The sequence below is a fragment of the Petromyzon marinus genome, chromosome 34 (assembly GCF_048934315.1).
Source record: "Petromyzon marinus isolate PM22_M1 ecotype Great Lakes invasive population chromosome 34, UKy_Petmar_22M1.pri1.0, whole genome shotgun sequence".
In the NCBI taxonomy this organism is placed as follows: Eukaryota; Metazoa; Chordata; class Hyperoartia; order Petromyzontiformes; family Petromyzontidae; genus Petromyzon; species Petromyzon marinus.
Genome location: NC_133700.1, coordinates 12,772,750 through 12,797,659, shown reverse-complemented (window position 1 = coordinate 12,797,659; position 24,910 = coordinate 12,772,750). Strand labels below are relative to the sequence as shown.

Genomic DNA, 24,910 nt, shown 5'->3' with positions numbered 1-24,910 from the left:
GAATTTAGTGGGTGACCGGAGCAATTGCACCTGTGCAACGCGATAGCCTCGTAAAGCCGCCCTCGCGTCGATCCACGCGCCAGGCACGCAGCCACGGCCTCGTGGGCAGCTCGCCGAACGTGCCGGGTGTACCTCAGGGTGCAGTGGCCGTCGGGAGGACACATGGCCGTGTACTGCTCACCCCCCACCCACCCAACCCCGTACTCTCACGATATGGGTGTGCACTCCACTATCCTGGGTAAGGCTCTCGTTGTCTTCTCCATAGTGTGTAAGGTTAGGGTTGTGTCGAGCGCACCGTGTAAAAATACGGAGGTTTGCTGCGAATTTTCCGTGTCGTAGAATCATAATCGGAAGTTTATTTCCGCTATAAAGCCCATTAAATTAAGGATCTATTTTTGTATGTACAGTATGGAGGTCATAGGTGCGGGGAAAGGACAACAATGAAACACATCAGTTCAAGGGCGACTCAGCCGGCAGACAACATCAAAGCAATCCACACTTACAGATCTACACTACTAATAGGATGAGTGTGCTTGCTACAAATACTGTCACGTAATGGACTCGGCACGGACCGAGATGGATGTTGCTTGCAGCGGCCTTAAAGGGATGAGAGTCGCTGATTGAGAGTAGTCGAGGGCGTTGGCTGACCCCACCGCGTGGTGCAGACAGCGCAGAACTGGCGGGTGCCGAGTGGAGCCCATCGCGTCTTCATTTCACGCCCTGAGACAAAGATCCCCCGTGCAGCCTTTAACAGACGAGGGGGAAAGTGCTGCTAGCGAGCACGGGACCGATTACACACACAGCGAATGTAACCGATCTTAACCATCCGTTGCTTTGGATCCTAGAAGGATACCCTAAATGTTTAGGTCATCAGAGCTGGTGGCCAAACGAAGGAGTATTCCGTCTGAATTTGCCGTACAACTGGTCGCTCTATACCAAGGATAGGCTACCAACATTACAAGAAGAGCCATTTTATTCGAGTTCGATAAAAAGAAAGCTGAATATTTAAAGTGCCGCAACGCACGTGGTAGACACGGGACGATGGTCCTGAAGAAGTGAGGTCACAAGGCAGTCCTTCAAGAGCCGCAGGATGCCGAGCCCTGCGCTGCACCGCGTTCAGTAGCCGCGCGGTGCCCCGGGCGTGTTCACATCACCCCGGGGGAAGTGGCCCATCTCAGGTGCGAAATTAATTATTGTACTGTACATATGTGCTCCCACGTCTATGCTGCCCGCTTTCTTAAAGCCGCACTAGCCCGCGTGGCGAAGTGTGGTTAAATCACCCACACGACTCGCACAGCCTGTGGATACCTTCATCCAGCAGTGTGTTGACTCGTGGTCCAGAAACATTTGTGTACGAGGCGCCAGGAGTTTTTCGCAGATCTATCCACAGGACGAGCGCCGTTGACTTCTCCCGCAAAGTGGCACTCGTGGTATCGACTCCAGATGCATGATGGGCGAAGTCAACGCCCAACCAGGATTTGAGCTCGCAACCCTTTCGATGGCGAGCCGCTCTATTACGGAAAAGATCCCCTGTATAGCCTTAACAGACTGTTGGGGCAAGTGCTATTTGCGAGCACCTATGAAGGCTGGCATCGCACACGAGGGGGTGGGTGGCCAGCGCATCGCTGAATGTTTAGTGAATACTTTAGAGAATGTTCAATGGAAGAGTCCGGAAAACGCTCTTCGGAGAATTGTGGTTTATTTTTCCCTGGCACGCCGCACCCATCTATCTGGGCCTTATTTTGTCTATTCTTGTAAGAAGCTTTGTGAAAGGTCACGGGTCATGCTCGTCCATCAATCACTGGGTCCTCGGATCCATGTGGGAACAATCTCTCCACTTCGTATTATTAGATTTCATAGGGTAGATTTATTCATCTAATAAACGTCCACGCGGAGTGATGCGGTGGTTATCGCATTACACTCAAAACCTGGCAACCTGAGTTATAAATGATTTATCGGCCAGAGCTAACGAGTGAAATCTGAAGCGTTCCTGACCCTACCTCCTTCACCAACCCTACTGACCAGCGCGGTGAAGTATGGCGAAACAACCCCCACGAACGACGCGACGTGCGGAGGTCTTCATTCAGCAGTGGATCGACAAAGGACTGAATGATTATTGCTTTATAAACCATCCACAGATGGCGAGTGAGGGTCACGATTTGAATAGAGTTATTTTCGTCCCTGTTTTGTATTATTTGTATCGCCTGCCTCGGTGTTATATATTGTCTGCGTGGTTTACATATTGTACATCTGTCTGTGTTGCCGCGTTTACATTGTCCTTCTCGTTCTGTCTCGTTTGTATTGTTTGCCTTCCGTCTCGTTGATGTCACAGTCATTCCCCGAGTTACGTCTCCCCGTTTTACGTCGCTTCGCAATGACGTCACTTTATTAACACCGCTACTACCCGATTTGCGTCGCCTCAACCCCCACTTACGTCGGTGACAACATCGTCCGTCCTTTCTTGAATCCGTCACCTCAGCCTTCGCCTCCACCGACCCTCTAAACCGCTTTGGTTGACGTCATTTCGATATTCGCCGTCGCACTTTTTATAAACGCATCCTCCCCGACGTAAACCGGGGTATGACTGCATCTCTCTTCGTGGGATATTCTTTCTCGTTTGTTGTCTCGTTCCACTAGCCAGGTCACGTTTAATAAATGCCGGGTTTATCGTAAATAATCGCTTCCTGAATGCGCGATGTGAAACGCGTGTTGAGAGCGTAATCTTCTATTAATCGATTAATTTACGAATCGTTACATGTCTAACAATAATATAATTATTCTCATTCAACGAGGTGTGAATATTTATCCTCGTGTGTCTTGTGACATTGTTAAATTATTAACCGCCATAGTCTGAACCTCTCCTAGCAAATCTCTTGATGATGTCGACTCCCTGCCCAGTTCAAGTCCAGGCTGAAGACTTTCCTCTTCCCTTCTGACTATTACCGACTGCCTCTATATACAATAAATATTCCCACTTTTCCGCAAGAGCTTCTTGGCATTGCATTTCATTTATACACTATCAATCTATAAACCGACATTGTTTTGTATCGTTTGATTAATGACACTGTGTAACAATTATTTTTTGTTCATGGGTCGTGTTATTTCCTAATTGCTGATAATGATCAGCTTCATCGAGTTTCTCGAATATTCTTTGCACAGATAAACTATACTTTGTTTGAGCAAATGGTAAACCCAGTAATGACCATCGCCTTAGACCATGGCTCTATCACCTTTATTTGATGGCTGCTCCGTGGCGTCGTCTGTCCAGGACCCCTGTTTCGTGTTCACGCGCATTGGCGACTCTTGAAATATTGAGGGGGGGGGTTACGGAATTTGAAAAAAAAAATGGTTCTTCTTGTTATATTCGTTGCCGACCCCTGCCTTAGGCAGTGGTTGTAGCGACCGAGTGTGCAGGCGGTGCAACTGCACCAGAGCCCACAGACGGGGGGGGGGGGGGATGGAGTATTGGGTTACGCAGAGGGCGATGGAGAAATGGCGGCCCCGTGACAATTCCTTCCGTCGGTGCCGATCACGCTACTCGCCTTAGAGTTGGGTGATTCAGATGATTGACAGTGTGCGTATAGAGCCAACGATTCAGGAAATATCCATTTGGCATAGCAGCGAGAGAGCTCAAGTACAGAATGTAAACGTTGAAGGGCAACTGTGTACACGCCCATACACAGAATCTGACATACATTTAGGTTATAACCTGAAGAAAATGTTGGGGTAAGTTTTGTTAGCGAGCACCTATGAAGGCAGTCACGGCACACGAGGGAGTGGGTGGGCAGCACCACAGCCGGTCGCCTTTGTCTCCCTCGTGGCGATGTTTATTAATCGCACCAGCTACTCGCTTGAATAGGACCGGTTCAAATAATTGTCAAAAAAATGCTTAGCCTTTAACAGACTGTTGGGGCAGGTGCTTTTATCAGGTAAGGCCCACTGAGCTGTATAGCTCCTTTTAAGAAGCTACCTGGCCACAAATGTTTGCCCAATGAAGTGACTTATCATGTGGACATTTATAGCAGGAGCCAGATACTCAGAACGCTTGTTTCGAAATGTGAAGGGAAAACCCGGAGGGCTCAGAGAAAAATCCATGCGACCACTGGGAGAACATGCAAACTCCAAATATACAGCGGGCGTGTCTGTCGGGATTAAACTCACGACCTCATGTATGCCAGGCGAGGTAGTTACCATCTCCCCACCATATACAAACAGCCGTTCCCCGTATAGCCTTAACACATTGTTGGGGCCAGTGCTGTTAGCGATCACCTATGAAGGCCGGAATGACACACGAGGGGGTGGGTGACCAGCACCATCCCTGGCCACCTTTTTCTCCCAGGTGGCGATATTTACACATCGCACCAGGTACTAATTTGAGGCTGATTTGACCTAGGGGAGGCCCAAGACCGGTTCAGATAATCGTCACTGTTGTTGACTGTGAGCGGGAATCAAACTCGGGTCGCCAGGTTCGTAACGCAGCGCGCTGACCGCTACACTACCGCTCCCCACATCTCGCCACTGCATACAAATACACATACGTAGAAAGACATACACAAACACACTGTCTACAAATACTCACAAAGACCACCCGTGTAGGCTCCAAAGACTGCTGTGGCAGGTGCGACTCGTATATACACACACGCACACACACGAGCATTGATCTTGCTGTCGCCACCTGTCACGCGAGGCCGTCACCCAGCAGCGACAGCAGAAGCAGCGGCAGGGACCGCTGTTATCAGCGGCCTCCCGGCCTCGGCCGGTCCCTAGCCCAATAGGGCGCGCGTGCGTGCGTGAGCTCAGGGATGGGCCTCGGACTCAATTTAGCAGCGCGAGTGTCATTGTCTTGTTGTCATTCGAATGCCGACAAGCCCCTGCCAACAGCTGCAGGGATAAGGGATCGCAATTGTGCATTCGCCCCCCGTGGTCACGTACAACGGTGTCTCTTTACATCTCCTTGTGATGAAATCTGTAAAAGACGAAAAAACCCAATCAAAACAGAGCAATGCAGGCCGAAAAATGTACAAAGCACGAGGTATTTCTAAGCCAGAAGTCTCAATTTGCAAGAGCTATAGCCCATAGGAGCAGAAATCCCTCCGGTATTTCCATCATTATCATCAGCCATGGTCATCATCACCATGGTCATCATCATCATCTCTGGCGGAGCCAGTGGGGGGTGGGGTGGCACGTGGCCGCCCAATGATCCGATCGAAATCCCTAATTTCGATCTGATAATTGGGGTTTAGTAGTAATAAATCGGCATTTTGCGACCTCCACTGCCACCGTGTAGCATATTATTACGTGCCAGGGACTCTATGAGATGATTGGATAATAGTCTGAGTCCATAATTGGCCATAAGTAACGGCAAAGCAGTTATAAGTGACTCACAGCATTGTGCGCAGTTGCGTATACAGTCCACGACTTCCCTGAAGGCATCACACAATGCGGTTTGAATTCGACCCTCGATCGATGGCTGCGCCATCGCCGCACACGCGTCGAATAAAAAGCAAGGGACAAGTCCTTACTTACTAACAACTCCTTACTTACTAACAACTCCTTACTAACAAGTCCTACTTACAACTCCTTACTTACTAACTCCTTACTTACTAACAACTACTTCCTTACTAACTCCTTACTTACTAACAACTCCTTATTTACTAACAACTCCTTACTTACTAACAAGTCCTACTCACTAACAACTCCTTACTTACTAACAACTCCTTACTTATTAACAACTCCTTACTTACTAACAACTCCTCTATCATTGTTCATTGCGGGAGGGGTTGCCCCCCCCTACTTGAAAATCCTGGCTCCGCCATTGATCATCATCACCAACATCATCAGCCATGGTCATCATCATCACCATCATCAGCCATGGTGATCATCACCATCATCATCAGCCATGGTCATTATCATCACCATCATCAGCCATGGTGATCATCACCATCATCATCAGCCTCCCCAAGCCACTGGCACCTCTCACGATCCTGATGCAAAAAATACATCCAGCAGCTCCACAGTTAACTGAATACAACGTGAGGCCAATTGAACCTCATGGCAGGACGCCGGGGTCCCATAAGCCCCTGGATCTCGCATAAACATTCTAATATAATGTAAACATTATATTATATATAATGTAAACGTTCTATTATAATGTAAACTAAAACTTTGCTCTTTTTCACCAATGGATTTCAGTTTCATTTCATTTATTAGGTATAGCCCTGTGAGCCATGCGGCTCTTGACTCGGTTTGAAGGATGGTGGCAAGTGTTGTCTTGTTAAATGATGCCTTTAAAACTGAAAACTACTTACCTGCAGTACCTCTAAATACACTATCTAAACAATATTTTACACCACTCTATCAATCATCGTGTATCTCGGTGTGGATTGTGAACACACTTTGTAAACAGTAAATAAAATAGTACGCGTTTTCAATGCGCTGTTCATATTGTAACAAGCGTTTGTACCAATGTTACGCTACATAGTGGGTCGCCGCTCCTCTTATCCGCATTGATACGAGCGGTATGTGGGGAGTATGCCTCAACCGCAAAAAAAAACCTATCTGCACAGATGCATACGGACAAGAGAAGTATTATCAAACAGGAGGAATTAACGGTGCAACGCATCTCATCTGTTAAATATCTGCAGGTAATAGGATTGTCATCGATTGATCCTGGCTGCAGACATTGGTAGGTCACAAATAATAATGAAGACAAGAGAGCAGTTTCACTGTATTATACATACCGTGATGATAAATAAAGGACTTAAGTCGTGTCGGCAGTTTGAGCAGCTTTGGATAAGACTTATTATGATCTTGCCCATACCCGAGCATGGAGTGCATTCATATGCTTGTTCAGCTCTTGTGCTTATTATGATCTTGCCCATACCCGAGCATGGAGTGCATTCATTCGCTTGTTCAGCTCTTGTGCTTATTATGATCTTGCCCATACCCGAGCATGGAGTGCATTCATTCGCTTGTTCAGCTCTTGTGCTTATTATGATCTTGCCCATACCCGAGCATGGAGTGCATTCATTCGCTTGTTCAGCTCTTGTGCTTATTATGATCTTGCCCATACCCGAGCATGGAGTGCATTCATTCGCTTGTTCAGCTCTTGTGCTTATTATGATCTTGCCCATACCCGAGCATGGAGTGCATTCATTCGCTTGTTCAGCTCTTGTGCGCGTTCGTTCTCGCTGCTGCTGCGCATGGACGAAGACAACAGAGCGATCCGCGCCAGGCGGGTCGCGGCGTTTACGATTTTGACTTCCGTTTATTCGGGACCCTGGGGTCCCGCCACGAGGTTCAATTGGTGTTCCATTGGTGTTTCATGCTACTGTGCTGAGAGATGTTATTGGCAAAAGGCATTCCGTCTAAGCCAGGGGTGGGCAAATTTTTTAACTCGCGGGCCACAATGGGTTCTAAAATTTGACAGAGGGGCCGGCCCAGGGACAGATGGATGGAGTGTTTGTGTGAACTAATATAAATGACATGTAAAAATCATTACATGAAAGGATTTGGCCTTTAACAGTTAGCAAAGAATTTATTTGCAAGGAAATTTAACAAATTGCACGAACATGAACAATACAAAAACATGACATAACTCCCGGTCAAAGTGCGCCATCTAATGGGGAAATGGGGGCATTACAGGAGAAAGGTACAATTTAATTTAATAATATTTGGACAAGTTCGGCGGGCTGGATTAAAAAGCCCAACGGGCCGTATACGGCCCGGGGGCCGTACTTTGCCCATGTCTGGTCTAAGCTCAGGTGCTATGTTCAACGCAGGAAGCAATCACGCTGGGATTTATCTATCGGTGTAGCTCTGCACCTCTTCTCTCGTCGCATCCACCTTCAATGTGCAGTGACACAGCCATTGTGAATGTGCAGTAACACTGCCATTGTGAATGTACAGCAACACTGACATTTTGAATGTCCAGTGACGCAGTTACATTGTGAATGTGCAGTGACACATCCCTCGTGAATATAACACATTAATTGTGACAGGTCCCTTGTGAATGTGACACATCCAATGTGACACATCCCTTGTGAATGTGACACACACAAGTGTGAATGTGGCACATATATTGTGAATGTGACACATCCAATGTGACACATCCCTTGTGAATGTGACACACACAAGTGTGAATGTGGCACATCCATTGTGAATGTGACACAGTTATTGTGAATGTACAGTGACACATTAATTGTTAGTGTGACACACGCAAGTGTGAATGTGACACACGCAAGTGTGAATGTGACACATTCATTGTGAATGTGCCACAGTTATTGTGAATGTGCAGTGGCACATTCATTGTGAATGTGACACACGCAAGTGTGAATGTGACACATTCATTGTGAATGTGACACAGTTATTGTGAATGTGCAGTGACACATTCATTGTGAATGTGACACAGTTATTGTGAATGTGCAGTGACACATTCATTGTGAATGTGACACACGCAAGTGTGAATGTGACACAGTTATTGTGAATGTGATACACGCAAGTGTGAATGTGACACACGCAAGTGTGAATGTGACACATCCATTGTGAATGTGACACACGCAAGTGTGAATGTGACACATTCATTGTGAATGTGACACAGTTATTGTGAATGTGCAGTGGCACATTCATTGTGAATGTAACACACGCAAGTGTGAATGTGACACATTCATTGTGAATGTGACACAGTTATTGTGAATGTGCAGTGTCACATTCATTGTGAATGTGACACACGCAAGTGTGAATGTGTCACATTCATTGTGAATGTGACACATCCATTGTGAATGTTCCACGCGCTCCGCGAGTCGTCTCGCCGCCCTCTCGAGGCCCGTTGGCTTTGTTGAGGCCCCGGGGGGCCGTCTCCGTCTTTATATAGACGGAACCTGCTGTTTGTCTCAGCGGCGCTGCTAAAAATACTCATCAAGTCTCCCCTCCCTCCCTCCTCCTGCTGCTGCTGCCGCGTTAATTGAAGTGGTCGGGAAGACGCGACGAATACTGGGAGTGGAGCGAGAGTGGATAGTGGACTCGGGGCGAGAGTGGAGAGTGGAGAGGGCTCTATCCCTAATGAAGGCAGAGAGGGGTTATGAAGGAGGGTTGCGGTGCCGAGGGAGCGACGGCGCGGGGCTAATTGAAGGGGTTTTAATGAAGCAGCCGAGGACAGGTGACAACAGCGTGTATTCACAGCTCAGTTGGGAGCATCTGCCTGCAGACAACCCGAGTCGCGTTCAACGCACACAGCCAACCCCGCATAGCAGCATCTGCAGCAACAGTAGCTACATCAGCAGCAAGAGCAGCAGTGCAGCCACAGCAGCAGCAGTCCTAGGTGTGGTAGCAGCAATATCAGCAGCAGCAATTGGCAGTAACAACAGCAAGATCAGCAGGAACAGCTGGCCAAAGCTGACGGTGCAGCTGAGCGATAGCCGCTGTGGGGGACACGACGCACGGACGGGCGCGGTTCATCGATTGACGTCGCCGCAGCGGATTCCTCGTGCAGAGCAGAGAACGCTCGGCGGATCCCATCGCCACTCACCCTGATTGGCGTTTAACTCGAGTCCAACGTTTGTTTAACGTTGACTTTGTCCGGTGCCCCCCCCCCCTCCCAGTGTGTGTGTGTGTGCCCCCATTTAAACAAGGTCAGGCTACATGGCTGCTGACAGGTCTTCATTTCTCACTGAATATTTTCCGGGTGGCTGGGTAGACTGGAATGACCCGGGGCTTTGGAGGCAATGGTTGGTGGATCACGCGCAGATTTGTTAACTTCCCAAAACAAAACTGGAAGATGCGAGGTGGGCCAGTAGATGGTAGTACAGCAAGTGGGTTCATGACCCCGTCTGCATGGATATTTGAACGTTACTCTTTGGTTCTATTCGGTAAAGTCACGTAGGTAAAAAATAAAACAACAAAAATCACGACGTTTCGGCCACAACACAAGTGGCCTTCATCAGGTATTTGAACGTTACCCCCTGGTCAGGATCGCGACACAAACACTGCCGGTTTGGCGAAAGGACTCCCTCTCAACAATGGGGCTCTGTCACTGTAACACAACAACCCAGTACTGAGTGTTACAGTATTTAACAAAGACTTGCTGCTGCTGCTGCTTCGATCCCGTCCCTGACTCCTGTATATTTCGAGTTTGCATGTTCTCCCCATGGTCGCGTGGATTTTTCTTCAGGTCCTCCGGTTTTCCCCTCCACATTTCGAAACAAGCGTTTAGAGTATTTGGCTGAAGCTGTAAATGTCCACATGATGATAAACCACTTCCTTGGGCTATCATTTGTGGCCAGGTCGCTTTGAAAAGGAGCTATTTAACTCAGTGGGCCTTAGCTGGAATAACAAATAAAGAATAGTTTCGTTTATAGTTTAGTTTGTTAGAAATTTGCACAGCAGATGTGGATGTTGCTTTTATTATGTGATTATTACGATTGTTTACTCAGGAAAACATCATTAATATCTTAAGACTCTTTTTCCAGAGGGTCCTGCCAAGTCTTTCCAGTCGGCGGGCGAAGTTGCTGCGATGTGTGATCGAGCAATTTGCAGGTAAATGTTGAGCGCTGGGATGTTTTGACCAACAACAGTTACATTTATATTCGTGTTCTTTAAGGTATGGCAGGAAACCGGAAAATCCTAGGAAACCTGTGCAAAACAGAGGGAGAACACACAAACTCCAAATTCACTCACACACTCTCACTTCTCAGAACACGGGGAGCACATACAAACTCCAAATTCACTCACACACTCTCACACATTTCTCAGAACACGGGGAGCACATACAAACTCCAAATTCACTCACACACTCTCACACATTTCTCAGAACACGGGGAGCACATACAAACTCCAAATTCACTCACACACTCTCACTTCTCAGAACACGGGGAGCACATACAAACTCAAAATTCACTCACACACTCTCACTTCTCAGAACACGGGGAGCACATACAAACTCCAAATTCACTCACACACTCTCACACTTCTCAGAACATGGGGAGCACACACAAACTCCAAATTCACTCACACACTCTCACTTCTCAGAACACGGGGAGCACATACAAACTCCAAATTCACTCACACACTCTCACACTTCTCAGAACACGGGGAGCACATACAAACTCCAAATTCACTCACACACTCTCACACTTCTCAGAACACGGGGAGCACACACAAACTCCAAATTCACTCACACACTCTCACTTCTCAGAACACAGGGAGCACATACAAACTCCAAATTCACTCACACACTCTCACACTTTTCAGAACACGGGGAGCACATACAAACTCCATCCAGAAAGGCGCCCGAGTCGAGATTCGAGCCCAGGAGGCCTTCTTCCTGTGACGCTAAAGGGTTACCACTGCGCTGCCGCCATGCTGCTGCTATGCCCTACACTGATGGACAATAACGAATAGCCCACGGTGCCACTGCGGTCACGAGCCAACATAGACGACCATGGTCCACTACCCGCTTCCATCATTCACCACCTATGGGTCTCCAGGTGGCTTCATGAACCGCCATTGTATTGACTCAGCAACCTCCACACGAACAATTACAGGTTGCGGATCCACTCCGCCACAACACGAAAGCATCAGTGTCTGTTTGAGCCTGAGGGCCTCTGTGCGAGGCCATGGTTCTTTTTGGAAGTGTATGAATCTCCTTGTGGGTCTATGTAAACTTATGGGTCTCTATGCAAGTCTATAGGTCTCGATGTGAGTGAGTCTATGGGTCTCCATGCGATTCTAAGGATTCCCATGATATCACCATGACCCTACTCTTGAAGCCATCCACTGGATCACTCAGCAGCCTCCACAAGAACATAGAAGCACTGCTAATCCACCACCCACCACACGAGACACGAAGCGTGTTGGTGAAGAGGAGAGCTGTCTCTGACTGCTACATTATTCTCCAGATTATAAGAACCCCCACCCCGTATTTTAAACTAGAATGTTTTTGTCTTTGTCCAGATTTTCATAATTTTCTGGACACATGCTTTGCGTGCTTCTTACTTTCTGGAGCGTCTTGTACTCCGGAGCCTACGGTAAATCTCTGTGGCTGCTGTGCTTGGGGCGTGGAGCTGCAATCGTCCTCCCTGAGAGCCGCAGAGGGAGTCGCGCCGAGGGAATATCTGTCGCGTGTGTGGCGTGTGTAGTGTGTGGTGTGTGTGGTAGTGTGTGTGGTGTATGTAGTGTGTGTGTGGCGTGTGTAGTGTGTGGTGTGTGTGGTAGTGTGTGTGGTGTATGTAGTGTGTGTGTGGCGTGTGTAGCGTGTGTGTGTGGTGTTTGGCAATGTGGTGTGTGTGTGGTAGTGTGTGTGGTGTATGTAGTGTGTGTGGCGTGTGTGGTGTGTGGTAGTGTGTGTGGTGTATGTAGTGTGTGTGTGACGTGTGTAGTGTGTGTGTGGTGTGTGTGTGGTAGTGTGTGTGGCGTGTGTAGTGTGTGTGTGGCGTGTGTAGTGTGTGGTGTGTGTGGTAGTGTGTGTGGTGTATGTAGTGTGTGTGTGGCGTGTGTGTGTGGTGTTTGGCAATGTGGTGTGTGTGTGGTAGTGTGTGTGGTGTATGTAGTGTGTGTGGTGTGTGTGTTGTGTGGTAGTGTGTGTGGTGTATGTAGTGTGTGTGTGACGTGTGTAGTGTGTGTGTGGTGTGTGTGTGGTAGTGTGTGTGGCGTGTGTAGTGTGTGTGTGGCGTGTGTAGTGTGTGGTGTGTGTGGTAGTGTGTGTGGTGTATGTAGTGTGTGTGTGACGTGTGTAGTGTGTGTTTGTGGTGTTTGGCAATGTGGTGTGCGTGTGGTAGTGTGTGTGGTGTATGTAGTGTGTGTGTGGCGTGTGTGGTGTGTGGTAGTGTGTGTGGTGTATGTAGTGTGTGTGTGGCGTGTGTAGTGTGTGTGTGGTGTGTGTGTGGTAGTGTGTGTGGCGTGTGTAGTGTGTGTGTGGTGTGTGGCAATGTGGTGTGTGTGTGGTAGTGTGTGCGGTGTATGTAGTGTGTGTGTGGCGTCTGTAGTGTGTGGATGGTGTGGTAGTGTGTGTGGTGTATGTAGTGTGTGGCGTGTGTAGTGTGTGGTGTGTGTGGTAGTGTGTGTGGTGTATGTAGTGTGTGTGCGACTGTGGTGTGTAAAGTGTGTGTGGTATTGTGCGTGGTATTGTGTGTGGTGTATGCAGTGTGTGATGTGTGTGGTGTAGTGTGTGCAGCAGTGTATGGTGTATGTGGCGTGCGTGGTCTGTGTGTGACAGTGTGTGTGTGTGGTGTGTGTGGCAGTGTGTGTGACTACGAACCCGACGACCCGAGTTCGATTCCCGCTCACGGCCAACACCAGTGACGATTATTAGAAGCAGCCCTCGACCTCCCCTAGGTCGACTCAGCCTCAGATGAGTACCTGGTGAGGTGTTTAAACAACGCCACGAGGGAGACAAAGGCGGTCGGGCGTGATGCTGGCCACCCACACCCTTATGTGCCGTATGGGTTTTCATATGTGCTCGCTAACAACACTTGCCCCAAAAGTCTGTTGGGGCTATAATAGGGATCTTTGTCTCTTTGTGGCAGCTCACGGAAACCGCGCGCAACAGCCAGAGGCACAGCCCCTCTCCATCTATAGCCTTAAACCTCTGGCCTCGGGTGAAGTGACGGGGGCACGGTACGTGACATACCTACTTACAGCCCCCCCCCCCCTGCATTCACCACCATTCCTTCAATCACCACCACCCGCCACACATCACACCCACCTACTCAACCACCCACCCACTCACCCACCCATCCACCCACTCACCCACCCACTCACCACTGCGCGCCTCTATAAATGCGACGAGATCTCCCATAGCTGCCCAACACAAGCGCAGCGCAGCCGTCCATAGACCCGTCCATAGACCAGGCGACACCTCTCACCCTCCACGCAACTATGGCCCCGAAGGCGCCGGCTAAGAAGGCGGAGCCCCCGAAGAAGGAGGAGGCGAAGCCGGCTGCTGCTGCCCCTCCGCCGCCCGAGGAGCCGCCCAAACCTGCGTTCGATCCCTCGACCATCGTGGTACGCGCACTGGTGGCAGGAGTCATGGTTGGTGACAGTGGTAGCGGTGGTGATCGTGGTTTATGGTGATAGTGGCGTTAATCGTGGGGAGCGGTAGTGTAGCGGTTAGCGCACTGCGCTGCGAACCTGGCGACCCGAGTTTTTGATTCCCGTTCACTGCCAATACCAGTGACGATTATCTGAACTGGGCCTAGGTCTCCCCTTGGTCGATTCAGCCGAAAATTAGTACCTGGTGCGGTGTGCAAACATCGCTACTGGGGAGACAAAGGCGACCTGGCGTGATCCTGGCCACCCACCCCCTCGTGTACCGTGCCGGCCTTCATAGATGCTCGCTAACAGCACTTGCCCCAAAAGTCTGCTATGGCTATACGAGGCATCTTTATCTTCGTTAATAGTGCTAGCAGTGGTGGTGATGGCCGTTATAGATATTATGATGGTGGTAATAATGTTGATGGCGGTAGAAGTTGTGGTGGTGGTGGCTGTGGTGATCATGGTGGATGAACATTTGTAGACGTCACACGCTTGTCGCCACCACAGTCACTATCGTTGCGCAATAAGTTGGTGATTAGCGCGCACGTGTTAAGTGACAGCTGCAGTAACTGATTGGCTCTACTGAGAAACCGCTGCTAACGACCAAGTGATCACATTCTGTTTACAGAGGAAAACAAGACAACAGTTATGGCCTGCAAGCTAGCGAAAATATTACAGTTATATGAACTGTGTATTCACAGGTATTCACGTTGCCAGCTTAAATGTATTGAAATTTGCATGATATTCTCAACCGAAGGGAGTGCCACATTTCGATTGTTCTAACATTTAAATAATTACAGCACCAGTGTTAATCCACTCCTGGGTGAGGGAATTCCCCACGCCGCGTGGTTTGTGCGGGTTGATATGAGCGCACTTCAGCACGCTGGTCAGTGCGGGTTGGCGCAGGGGAGTAGCCCAGGGTCGGTGCAGACATTACGAGCCACTAACGTTAGCCGTGGCTGGGAATCTCTGGTGAATAGAGATCTCATGCGATCACGGCTCACGGTGCAGTGCGCTGACCAACGCGCCATCACTCCGCCCGCGCAGAGTGATTTGGGTAATTTAATGATTTCGAGGAGTGCAAGGTCGCACCACCAACCGAGCCGTCCGTAAAATATTTAGTTTAGTTTATTTTGTTGGCGAAAACTCTCGAGACCAGGATAGTTTAATTTACACGAGTCACCTGAGGCATTCGTCTATCAGTAGAGGGCGATGATTGCCGCTGCTGAGTGGAGAATCCCAATTGAGTGCTGTACTGTAATTTGCGGTGTAATTTTTATATAATCTGACAAATAAGGACCCTGACGCCGACACACAATTGTGGCCCACTCTTACGAATGACGTCAGGTGATCATTACCGTCCACTGTGAAGAAGACAGAGCGCCTATCACCGTGGTTATTGCGCCATAATTATCATTAACAAGGGCGGCCGCTGGAATGGAACTCTGCAGCAAGCGGCGAAGGCGCTCCCGCTGGCCCGCGTCACCGCCATAGAGGCGCAGCCCTGCAATTGCCCGCTCGCGCCAATGCTGGCGGAAGCGCCTCCACTCAGTGGGAGCTCTGGAGAAGCCCCCTCTATACAGGGTATTTGGCCTGCTTTTCCATGCTGACCAAACGTCTCGGAAGAGATGGGAGTACCCACAGAATCAGAATATGTATTTATACTGGAGGAATTAAATGAGCTATAAAGCTATTTTCGATAGATATTCAGTTGGGGCGGGTCAGAATGTTACAACAAACAGTACACCTCACGATAGGAGTGCAAAGTATAGGAAAGGTAAGCACATCACTTCAAAATATAAAAATACGGTTTTTTTTAATCTTACAAGGTAAAGCCCACTGAGGTATTAACTTATTTTTGAGACGCGACCTGGCCACAAATGAAAGCTCAACAAAGTGGATTATCAAGGTCAGGTGACAGGTCCGGTGACACACGTGGATTCTAGGTGGAGCAGTCGTTATCCGATCAAGATGTCATTGTGTTCACGCTCATGGTGCATCTGGCGATTCATGCGTGCGGATTGGTTATTTGTTGTTTATGCAAATTACATGCGAATTGGACACCGATGTCATGTTGCTGCTCGGTCGAACTCGACTGTGTTACAAACGAGACAGAACGGCCGAGAAGCCGTGTAAACTTGACGTAAAATCGAGACAAATATAATCGATTGTTCAATAGTCGATTATAAGCTCGCGATTCTATTGCATTGATTGCTACGTTTAAACACTGCGATGAATGTAGCGGCCGCCAGTGGCTGGTGGGATCACGTAAACCCGTTGCACACAACACAAATACTGTACATACACAGCATTTCTCAGGCCACGACTGGGTGAGGGCCCCCATGGTGTATGCTGCATTTTTTTCGCACGTAGCCAACCGTGCTAATCGGTTCCTGGGGGTTTATTGACCATACTTCACCACGCTGGTCCGTGCGTGAATGCGGGGAGCATGTATTGTTTCCCACCACGTAGCCCCACGTACATATAACCTACGTACGAGTTTACAATAACATCGGATCTTACACATGCGATCGATGTTAATCGATTAAGTGATGCTGCCCTCGTTGGGAAAACCATCGAGTTCCAAACTCGCCCGACTCTACGAGTCCCCGTGCTGCTGTCCGCGAGGGCCCCCTGCTGGTCACGCTGTGATGACCTCTGAATTCGTGAGATCAATCGTCATCGCGATCAGCCACGATCCATCCAACTCGCGTTACATGTGCTGGGTTGGATTGTTGCATCGCACGACCGGGATTGACTGATCCCAAGCCGCCGCCATCTCTCCCGTGCGATGCAACAATCCAGCCCAGCAGCTGTAACACGAGTTGGTCACACCGCTCCATCTCCAGGACGGGCGGTCCAGCGGAAGCGTTTCATCCCTTGGCTGCAATTCCGCCACTATTCTTGACCATCGCCCGTGGTCCCTTCTGGCCATGGCGTGTCCTGCACAAGCCCCACTCACTTATCGTAACCGTTGGAATTTCGTCATTAGCCTGGGTGCGTTCTCTAATCCACGTGCCCCTATTTCTGTCTTTCAGTGATTTAAAAAAAATGTGTGTATGTATGTTGAACTTCTTTCGCACCGTAGGTAGCCAAACTGTGCTAATCGGAGGTGCGAATTGTATGTGAACGAATAAAAACATTCATATTGCCCTAAACAGGTGTGCACATCCAATCCTTCACAAAGCCGCACAGACCTGCGTGGTGAAATATGGGCAAGTAATCCCCATGACCGGCACGGCGTGAGATGGCCTTCATCCAGCAGTGGATTGACTTAAGGGCTGTGAAAATATAGCCAATGGTGTTCCTTAATTTTACTATTTAATCCACATCGTTTTTAAACTGTTAGAAAAAAACGTCGGGTCAGAGATCTCTTTTTGGTCGCAATGTCGCATTGCGACCGCCGTCACCCTTGAAGTTAAAGGTGATAGTTTCCACAGCACAGCCCTGGATAGCTCCGGCTGAAGAAAGGCGTTTTCCGTGATCTAACCTGACGTGTTTCTTTTATTTTCTTTCCCAGATTGAATTCACGCAGGATCAAATCGAAGGTCAGTTTCCATTCGCGCCCCATTGCCAGAATTCCATTATTGTAATCTATCTGTGCGGAACTGCGAGTGTCATCCCCTCGTGTGAGTGCGGTCTCTCCTGGCTCTGCGGTCTGCGCCCTCGTGAAGCCGACCACTCGCTGTTGGGTTCTGAGACTCCGTGACCATTGCAAGAGCGTAATCACTGCCTCTGACAGTCGCCTGGAATGTGCCCGATATGGTCAGACCTAGAAAGCTAAGCAGCGTTGAGCCGGGCTGGTGCCTGGATGGGCGAGCACCTGAGGGGAGCTGCATGGTGGAGAGCAGTGGAGTCCAGTGTAGTACAGGAAAACACGTTATTGTTACCTTCACAAACCCACACGGACCGGCGTGGTAGAATAAAGTCAACTACCCTCAACGAACCGCACGCCGTGGGGAGGGCCCTCATCCAGCAGTGGATTGGCCAAGTACAGCAGTTTGCACATTTAGAAAAATGCGTTTGGACTATTTGGCTGCTAGACATTTCCACAAGATAAGCAACTTCGTTGGGATCTCATTTGTGGACACGGCGCATCTGAAGAAGAGCTAACATAGCGCAGTGTGCCTTAGCTGGTAAAATAAAAAGTTTGTTGAGAGTTTAGTTTATCCTGCTCGCCATCCCCGCTGCCGCTAGGCGGCGCTGCGATCATAGAGGAGGAGTGGGGGGAGAGCCCACGGGGAGCGAGCTCTCTGTCGTCTTAGCACGAGAATCCAGCACGGCGCGAGCGACGACTTTGGGTAGGGGGCCAAGGTAACTCTTATTCCAGTTCCGGTGAGTGCTCAAGTCATGACGAGACCCACGATTATGCTTTACCTAGGGTTAAGCCAATGCTATGGTATGAGCCATAGTTTGGGCTTAGGCTAGATTTAACGCTGCGGTTAGGACTTAGACTATGCCAAGGGCTAAGACGATGGTGAGTGCGATAGTGCGGGCCAGGACTCGGCTTTAAGCCAGCGTTGAACCGAATGCTGCTCGCGTTCATCATCATCATCATCTCTGCGGAGACAACCAGCGGCCAGGGGGAGATGAGCTGCACCACCTCGTGTGCTTAATAGGTGCTCACCAACAGAAAACGTGTGCCTGTAGTCTGTAATCCTGAGTGCTTGTGGCTGTGTTAATTTAGTGGACATTGTATGTATTTATTTTAGTCCAGAGTCGACGACAACCTGAGGAATGGTGTTCAAGTCAGTGGATTTAATGTCACCGTTCTGTAAGCCTCGTCGACTAAATCAGCCGCACATTTAGTCAACCGCTATTGGCTAAATGTTATCAGGTCAGCCTAACGGTGACATCAGTAAATGTTTTTTATATATACATATACCATACGTAAACATACCCAATTACATAGTAATATAATAATACCCAATTACCTCAGTGGACCGCAGTCCCTTCCCCATAACGTCACTAAATTATCTTCGTCTGCATCTTCATCCAACGTCCTCGTGTTATGGTCTTGCTTTGGGATGTGTTGGCTCGCCAGTCATCGGCATCATTGGTGACTGCGCCACGATCTCCCGCTCACGGCCAACACCAGTGACGATAATCTGATCCGGTCCTGAGCCTCCCCTAGATCGACTCAGCCTCAAATTAATACCTGGTGCGGTGTGCGAACATCGTCACTAGGGAGAGACAAAGGCGGCCAGGCGTGGTATTGGCCACTCACCCTCGTGTGTCGTGCCAGCCTTCATAGGTGCTACTCGCTAACAGCACTTGCCCCAACAGTCTGTTAAGGCTACACGGGGGATCTTTGTGTATGTGTGCGTGTGCACACAGAGTACCGCGAGGCATTCTCGCTCTTCGACCGCACGGGAGAGATGAAGATCACCTACTCCCAGTGCGGGGATATCATGCGCGCCCTGGGGCAGAACCCCACCAACTGCGACGTGATGAAGGTGCTGGGCAACCCCAAGCCTGAAGGTTCGCTACCGACTCACGTGGGCTTTCACTTTGGTTGTAGGTGGGGTAAAAACACGAGGGTATTTCGCGGTGGGAAATGCCACGTATGGAATATATATACGAACAGCAGTGGGCCTCTTTTTTTGACTGATATCGCTCATCTCGCCCCTGTCCTCCGCAGAGATGCTGGTGAAGACGATGGACTTTGACACGTTCCTGCCCATGATGCAGGCCATCTGCAAGATCAAGGACCAGGGCTCGTACGAGGACTTCGTGGAGGGCCTGAGGGTGTTCGACAAGGAGGGCAACGGCAGGGTGATGGGGGCTGAGCTGCGCCACGTGCTCGCCACGCTCGGTGAACCCTCACGCGGGGCCCTCACGGCCTCCTCGGAGAGTAGCGGCCCAGTTCACGCGGCTCAAACTGAGCGTACGGGTGACCTCCCGTGGTCACGAATATTCTTCTTTTTACGTTAAATTTTCAGTTTTGTCGCCAATTTCATACCGATTGCTCAATTGGTGTCATGTCATGGGATGAAGAACACAGAGGGGATGACCTGTGGAAGTGGATATCCTCGATACCCCTACAAATTACATCTCGTTCATACAGTAGGGGGCAGCACTTGCCCACCCGCCATGCCACTAAATCTCAAGAGATTAAATTTAGCCTAATCAAGAGCAGAACCAAACATTTGATGTGATGATGTTTTTGTGTGCAGTTATTTTAGTGACCGGGCGGAAACCATGGGTTCACTCCTCTTCAGAACCCAGGTTGCCGGGTGCTCCAGCGCAGCTCTGTGACCTCTGAGCCACCCGGCCACCGCCTCTCCTGCGGTCAAATTCCAAAGCAGTAACTTGGTCACGTTCGCGATCGAACCTCGGAGCGTAGCGACTCCGTGGCCACATGGCCGCGAACACGTCGGCAAATAATCCGATTACCTTAAGAGACAAGAAAAAGAGACGACACATTGTATGCCTTCACCCTCGTGTTTTTATAGCCTAATTATTTGTGTTGTTGTTTTTCCCGGGTCACACTACCTCAAATCCCAGCCCCCCCCCTCTCGTTTCCACAGATAATCGAGAGTAGCTGACTAGTAAAGTGTGCAACGTTCATTAACAACTTGGCTATGGGTGAATCTGAAACTGTGTGCGTGCACGCGTATATCTGCGTGCGCACGAGTGTGTAGTGTTGCGAGCAGCGGTGCAGTGACTTGCGCACTGCGCTACGAAACTGGTGACCCGAACTCGATTCACACTCATGGCCAACACCGGTAACGAATATCTTGACCGATCCTGGGCCTCCCCTAGGTCTAGTCAGCCTTTTTAACAAGTACTCGGCCCAGTGTGTAAATATCAGCACTGCGGAGACAAAGATGGCTGGGTGTGGTGTTGGCCACCCATTCCCTCATGTGCCGTGCCGGCCTTCATATAGTAGCTCTCAAACGGAACTTGCTCCAACAGTATGTTTACAGCCTATTTGGGCGATCTTTGTCTTCGTGTTTATGTGCAGGCGAGCGGCTCACGGAGGATGAGGTGGAGCAGCTGATGACCGGACAAGAGGACTCGAGTGGCTGCATCAACTATGAAGGTATCATAGCAATGTAGAATTTCCACCACTGCGTGGCGTTAGACTCGGCCAACGCCACTCTACTGGGACCAGGGGTTCACCCAGGAGTGCTGGAGGGGTCACTGTATGTCATGGATAATTTTTGACATTTTTACTAAATGTAAAATTGGCAATAAATAATTATTATTGATGTACTGCTCATTTAATTTTCGACATTACATATAAGGAAAACTCTTTTCACAATACTGTATATGCAATCAATTTATACTCTTTATAGAAAAAAAACAATAAGCCCCCTTCGAAATGTTTAGCTGGGTGTGCCACATGTAATTTCGATAGAGTGGTTACGCAAGGCGTCTGTGGCTTCATTTTCTCACGAATGATGCCAATGAGTGGGATAATCATCGATGGCGATGAACATGTGTGTTCAAGTAACCAATCAGGACCATCTTCATTGTACAGTGGGTGGAGCAATTTGCAGGTTTCATTCAAACCCCAGGTCAGCTCATCATTATTTTGGGTCGATACAATTAGTACCCCCTCATGGGGAAACAAATTTGGTCCGCTGTCATAGCAATGTGGAATTTCCACCACTGATTCAGGGCTATACATTGGAGTTGGAAATCACCTCAGTGCTCATCTGAATGAATAACCCACTTCGATTTTTTTTATAATGAGGGCTCCTGGCTCATTCCTATGTGTATAATATTCATTGGAGGATATTTACTTGAAATGTATTGTCTCATTGTTTTATGACTTCCAGCTTTCATCAAACACATCTTGGCTGGCTGAGACTCAAGGTACATTTTCCATCCTTTGCTTTTCACAAATCTGCAACAAATGTGACATTCCACATGGCTGGCATGGCACCAGCAGGGAGTAGAAGCGTAGGAGAGAGTCACGATACACTCGGCTCGCTCCCTCTTTCTTCCCGTACTTGCCTGTTTGGTGTGTATATATGTATGTATGCATGTTGAAGTTTTTTTCGCACCATACATAACTAACTGTGCTAATCGAAGGTGCGGCCTGGTACCAGTAATAGAATTGGCACCAACACTGGTGCCCGGCTTATGAGAATGGCCTTCTAAAGGGAACAGACATTGACACGTACACTTCATCGATTAGCACTTCACTTGTATGAATATTGAACTCCTTTCACACCGTACGTAGCCAAGCGTGCTAATCAGAGGTGTGAGACTGTGGCATTTTGTTAATTTGTGCACAAATGAGTTCAAGAGAACTCCATACACTTTATCGTTTTCTTGTAGTAATATAAACAAACCACTATTTTAACAATTGTACTTTAACCGTTTTATCGCATATGTTCACTAAAGCAGCAACCTAAATAGAGTATTTATAATCGTCGGTACAAAAACGAACAATATCAATCAAACATTACCATCTATCATTATCTATGATCGATTGAACAATTTCCAAGGCTCATGCAGTCCTCTGCGGTCAAAACGATCTTGACTAAATGCACAAACCTATTGACTTACACTGCACGCGTATTGTATGTCCGTTTTCTGGACTGAAGTCCGCCTTTCCTGCCTCCACTCCCCGAGGGCCACTTGCTCAGTGCAAGTCGAGTGACACCCGCCTCCCATTGAACACGCTTCCCATTCAACATAATTAAACACACATTCTCCTTCCCCACTCATTGACTCATATGAAAACCTTGAGAGTGGCTTCAGTAAACAAAAACAATGTATTGTGTTTTGTTTTTCAGAATTACTCTGCTGGTGTTAACAGAAAGGCTGGAACAGCTCAACCTATTGTGTCAATGAAAATGTTTAAAATGTCAACCCCCTACGAAACCTGTGTAGTCATGACGTGCTGATGAGTATTATGAACATTTTGTCGTAGACATGTTTTGTGCATTATAAAACAATGCTGTGTGTTAACGAGTGTCGTGAAATAAAGATAACAATTACAGTGATGTACTGGATTTTTAAATACATTTTGAAAAAATGTACCGAGTCTCTGAGCCATCTTTAACAGCCTCACTTTGAATTAGTACTGTATTATAAGAGCATTTGGGAACATAGATGCCCCATCTGCAATGCGGATTTCCATTTACCATTTTGCAAGTGAAAGTCACCGGTGTCTTCTACTCCTGTGGGCCATGCGTTAGTTATTCTGGAAGTGTGCGAACTGCAAAGGTGTTCAAAGTGCACACTATGTAATCTGTTACCCCTGGATATCGCGAGTTTTGTTGACTGGTGGATTCGCCATTGTTTATTCACAAATAAAAAGGCAATCTAGGACCTTTTTGCCAGTATCAAAGTTTGAAAAAAAAATAATAGCTGCTCATCCTGAGCTATAAATACTCTGATAGTGCATTGTCCTTGTACTGTTCACCTTTTGCGTTTTCTGGTCTGACACGGGTGGTGAGACTAGGCCCTAAAGAAGACTGCCTCTGGTGTAGGCCAATAAGTTTCAAAGACAATGCGTATATTATGAGAGCGTGTTTGTTTGCATGCTCACCACAAGTACGTGTGGTTAATGCAGACTTTATTCCTTGCAAAAGGTTTATATTTGATGTCTGAACATCTTAACACCTGTTTTATTTCCAGAAAGGGTAAAATCTATTCTAATTTTTTCATAAAAAGTCAATATATAGCTTACTGTCTTGCACTTTGTTGCAAGATGTTTGTCTAAACCGTTTTTAGTGTCTACCAGAGATGAAGTAATAAAATCAGTTTGTTTGCCGTAACTAGATGGATTGTTGAATTGCAATACTGAGAGATGGAGATGGCATGGGGAGGCCTTCATCTAGGAGAGGAAAGATCAATGCAGATGATGGGGATGATGATGTGTAAAATTGACTAATATTGATTCTTAAGCTCCCAATAAATGCGTAAAGTCTGGTAAGAATCAATGTTTTGTTTTTATATGTGATATGTAATCGGTTCAGGATTCATCTGCGTTCACCGCATTGTGACAAAACGTGTGATCCTTGAATCGAACCTTGAGCTGAATAGCGGCAATTCATCAAATCGCTGTCGGTAAGAGCCATGATAGTCCCAGTGTTCATAACACTCGAGTACTCCTACCAACGTCCCTCCTACAACACGTGGAATGCTTGTGGGGGGGTAGTGGTGGTGGGCGGGGTGCTATAAATGGGAAATCAGGAGAATGAGACCTTGAGACACACGGAGGGGTGTTGGGGCCAGCTGAGATGCAACAGGTGGACACTACTTGATCACTGAAGCAATAAATCCTGAGAACGCCCTAATTGTGTGACACGTGATTTTCTGCAGGGGTGCTGGTTTCTCGTGGAATTTGGGTCTGTGGAGGTATTGAGATACTTGTGCAAATGCTGCCTATATAATGCTATTTTTCCAACGTGCTACTTAATATTCAGAAGCTGCTGACACGACGTATTATATCACACTGACCACAGTTTTAATTCCTGAAATTTTCTTGAATGGTGGTTCTTAAATACATCGTTTGGTGTTCAACAGCTTCTTTAAAAAAAAACTTAATGAAGTTACCTCCTAAGCTTTAGCAGTGTAGGGTTTTCTGTGAATTAGTATATAGTGCTAGCTTGTCTTTGTGTGTGTCGCGTTCTGTAATTTCACACTTGCATCCACACAAAAGGACTTCCGTAAGCTTTTTTTTTACAAGGTAATGTTATATATGAGGCTTAGATGTGAATGTGTTATGTGGAAGACAAAATATGATGCATCACCAATGGACTCTTAATAATTGTCAAGGCGCAGTGTCCATACATTTTTTAAATGAAAACGTGTTGAGTTTTAGGTGAAGTAAGTATGGTTGTAGATAAACAAAACTATAATTTACACAAAAAAATCTAATATTTTAATAGAGTTTGCTTAGACTTAATGTCCTTAC

General features: G+C 47.9%; 2 protein-coding genes across 2 annotated transcripts; one reads left to right on the top strand and one right to left on the bottom strand.

The window, feature by feature from the left end:
* Window positions 1–339: 339 nt before the first annotated feature.
* On the bottom strand, window positions 340–13,792 carry LOC142929755 (uncharacterized). Its single transcript, XM_076071591.1, has 4 exons — window positions 13,748–13,792; window positions 11,992–13,244; window positions 4,580–4,966; window positions 340–720 (listed from the first exon to the last, which is right to left on the bottom strand). The coding sequence occupies exons 1-3, from the start codon at window positions 13,790–13,792 to the stop codon at window positions 4,945–4,947; spliced, it is 1,320 nt and encodes a 439-aa protein (XP_075927706.1). The 3' UTR covers window positions 340–720; window positions 4,580–4,944.
* On the top strand, window positions 13,789–23,027 carry LOC116948741 (myosin light polypeptide 6-like). The gene is made up of 7 exons (XM_032965777.2): window positions 13,789–13,998; window positions 17,549–17,576; window positions 19,366–19,509; window positions 19,670–19,843; window positions 20,996–21,073; window positions 21,816–21,852; window positions 22,782–23,027. Exons 1-6 carry the CDS (start codon window positions 13,873–13,875, stop codon window positions 21,842–21,844), a joined length of 579 nt encoding a protein of 192 aa, XP_032821668.1. The 5' UTR covers window positions 13,789–13,872; the 3' UTR covers window positions 21,845–21,852; window positions 22,782–23,027.
* Window positions 23,028–24,910: the final 1,883 nt, after the last annotated feature.

Coding starts and splice junctions, on each gene's coding strand:
- LOC116948741 (XM_032965777.2), top strand. CDS start 13,873: ATGGCCCCGAAGGCGCCGGCTAAGAAGGCGGAGCCCCCGAAGAAGGAG. Junction 19,844..20,995: donor CCACGTGCTCGCCACGCTCG/GTGAACCCTCAC, acceptor GTTTATGTGCAG/GCGAGCGGCTCACGGAGGAT. Junction 21,074..21,815: donor TGGCTGCATCAACTATGAAG/GTATCATAGCAA, acceptor TATGACTTCCAG/CTTTCATCAAACACATCTTG.
- LOC142929755 (XM_076071591.1), bottom strand. CDS start 13,792: ATGGGAGATCTCGTCGCATTTATAGAGGCGCGCAGTGGTGAGTGG. Junction 13,245..13,747: donor AGGCGCGCAGTGGTGAGTGG/GTGGGTGAGTGG, acceptor TCGGGTTCGTAG/TCACACACACTGCCACACAC. Junction 4,967..11,991: donor AGTACAAGACGCTCCAGAAA/GTAAGAAGCACG, acceptor CGTCTTTTACAG/ATTTCATCACAAGGAGATGT.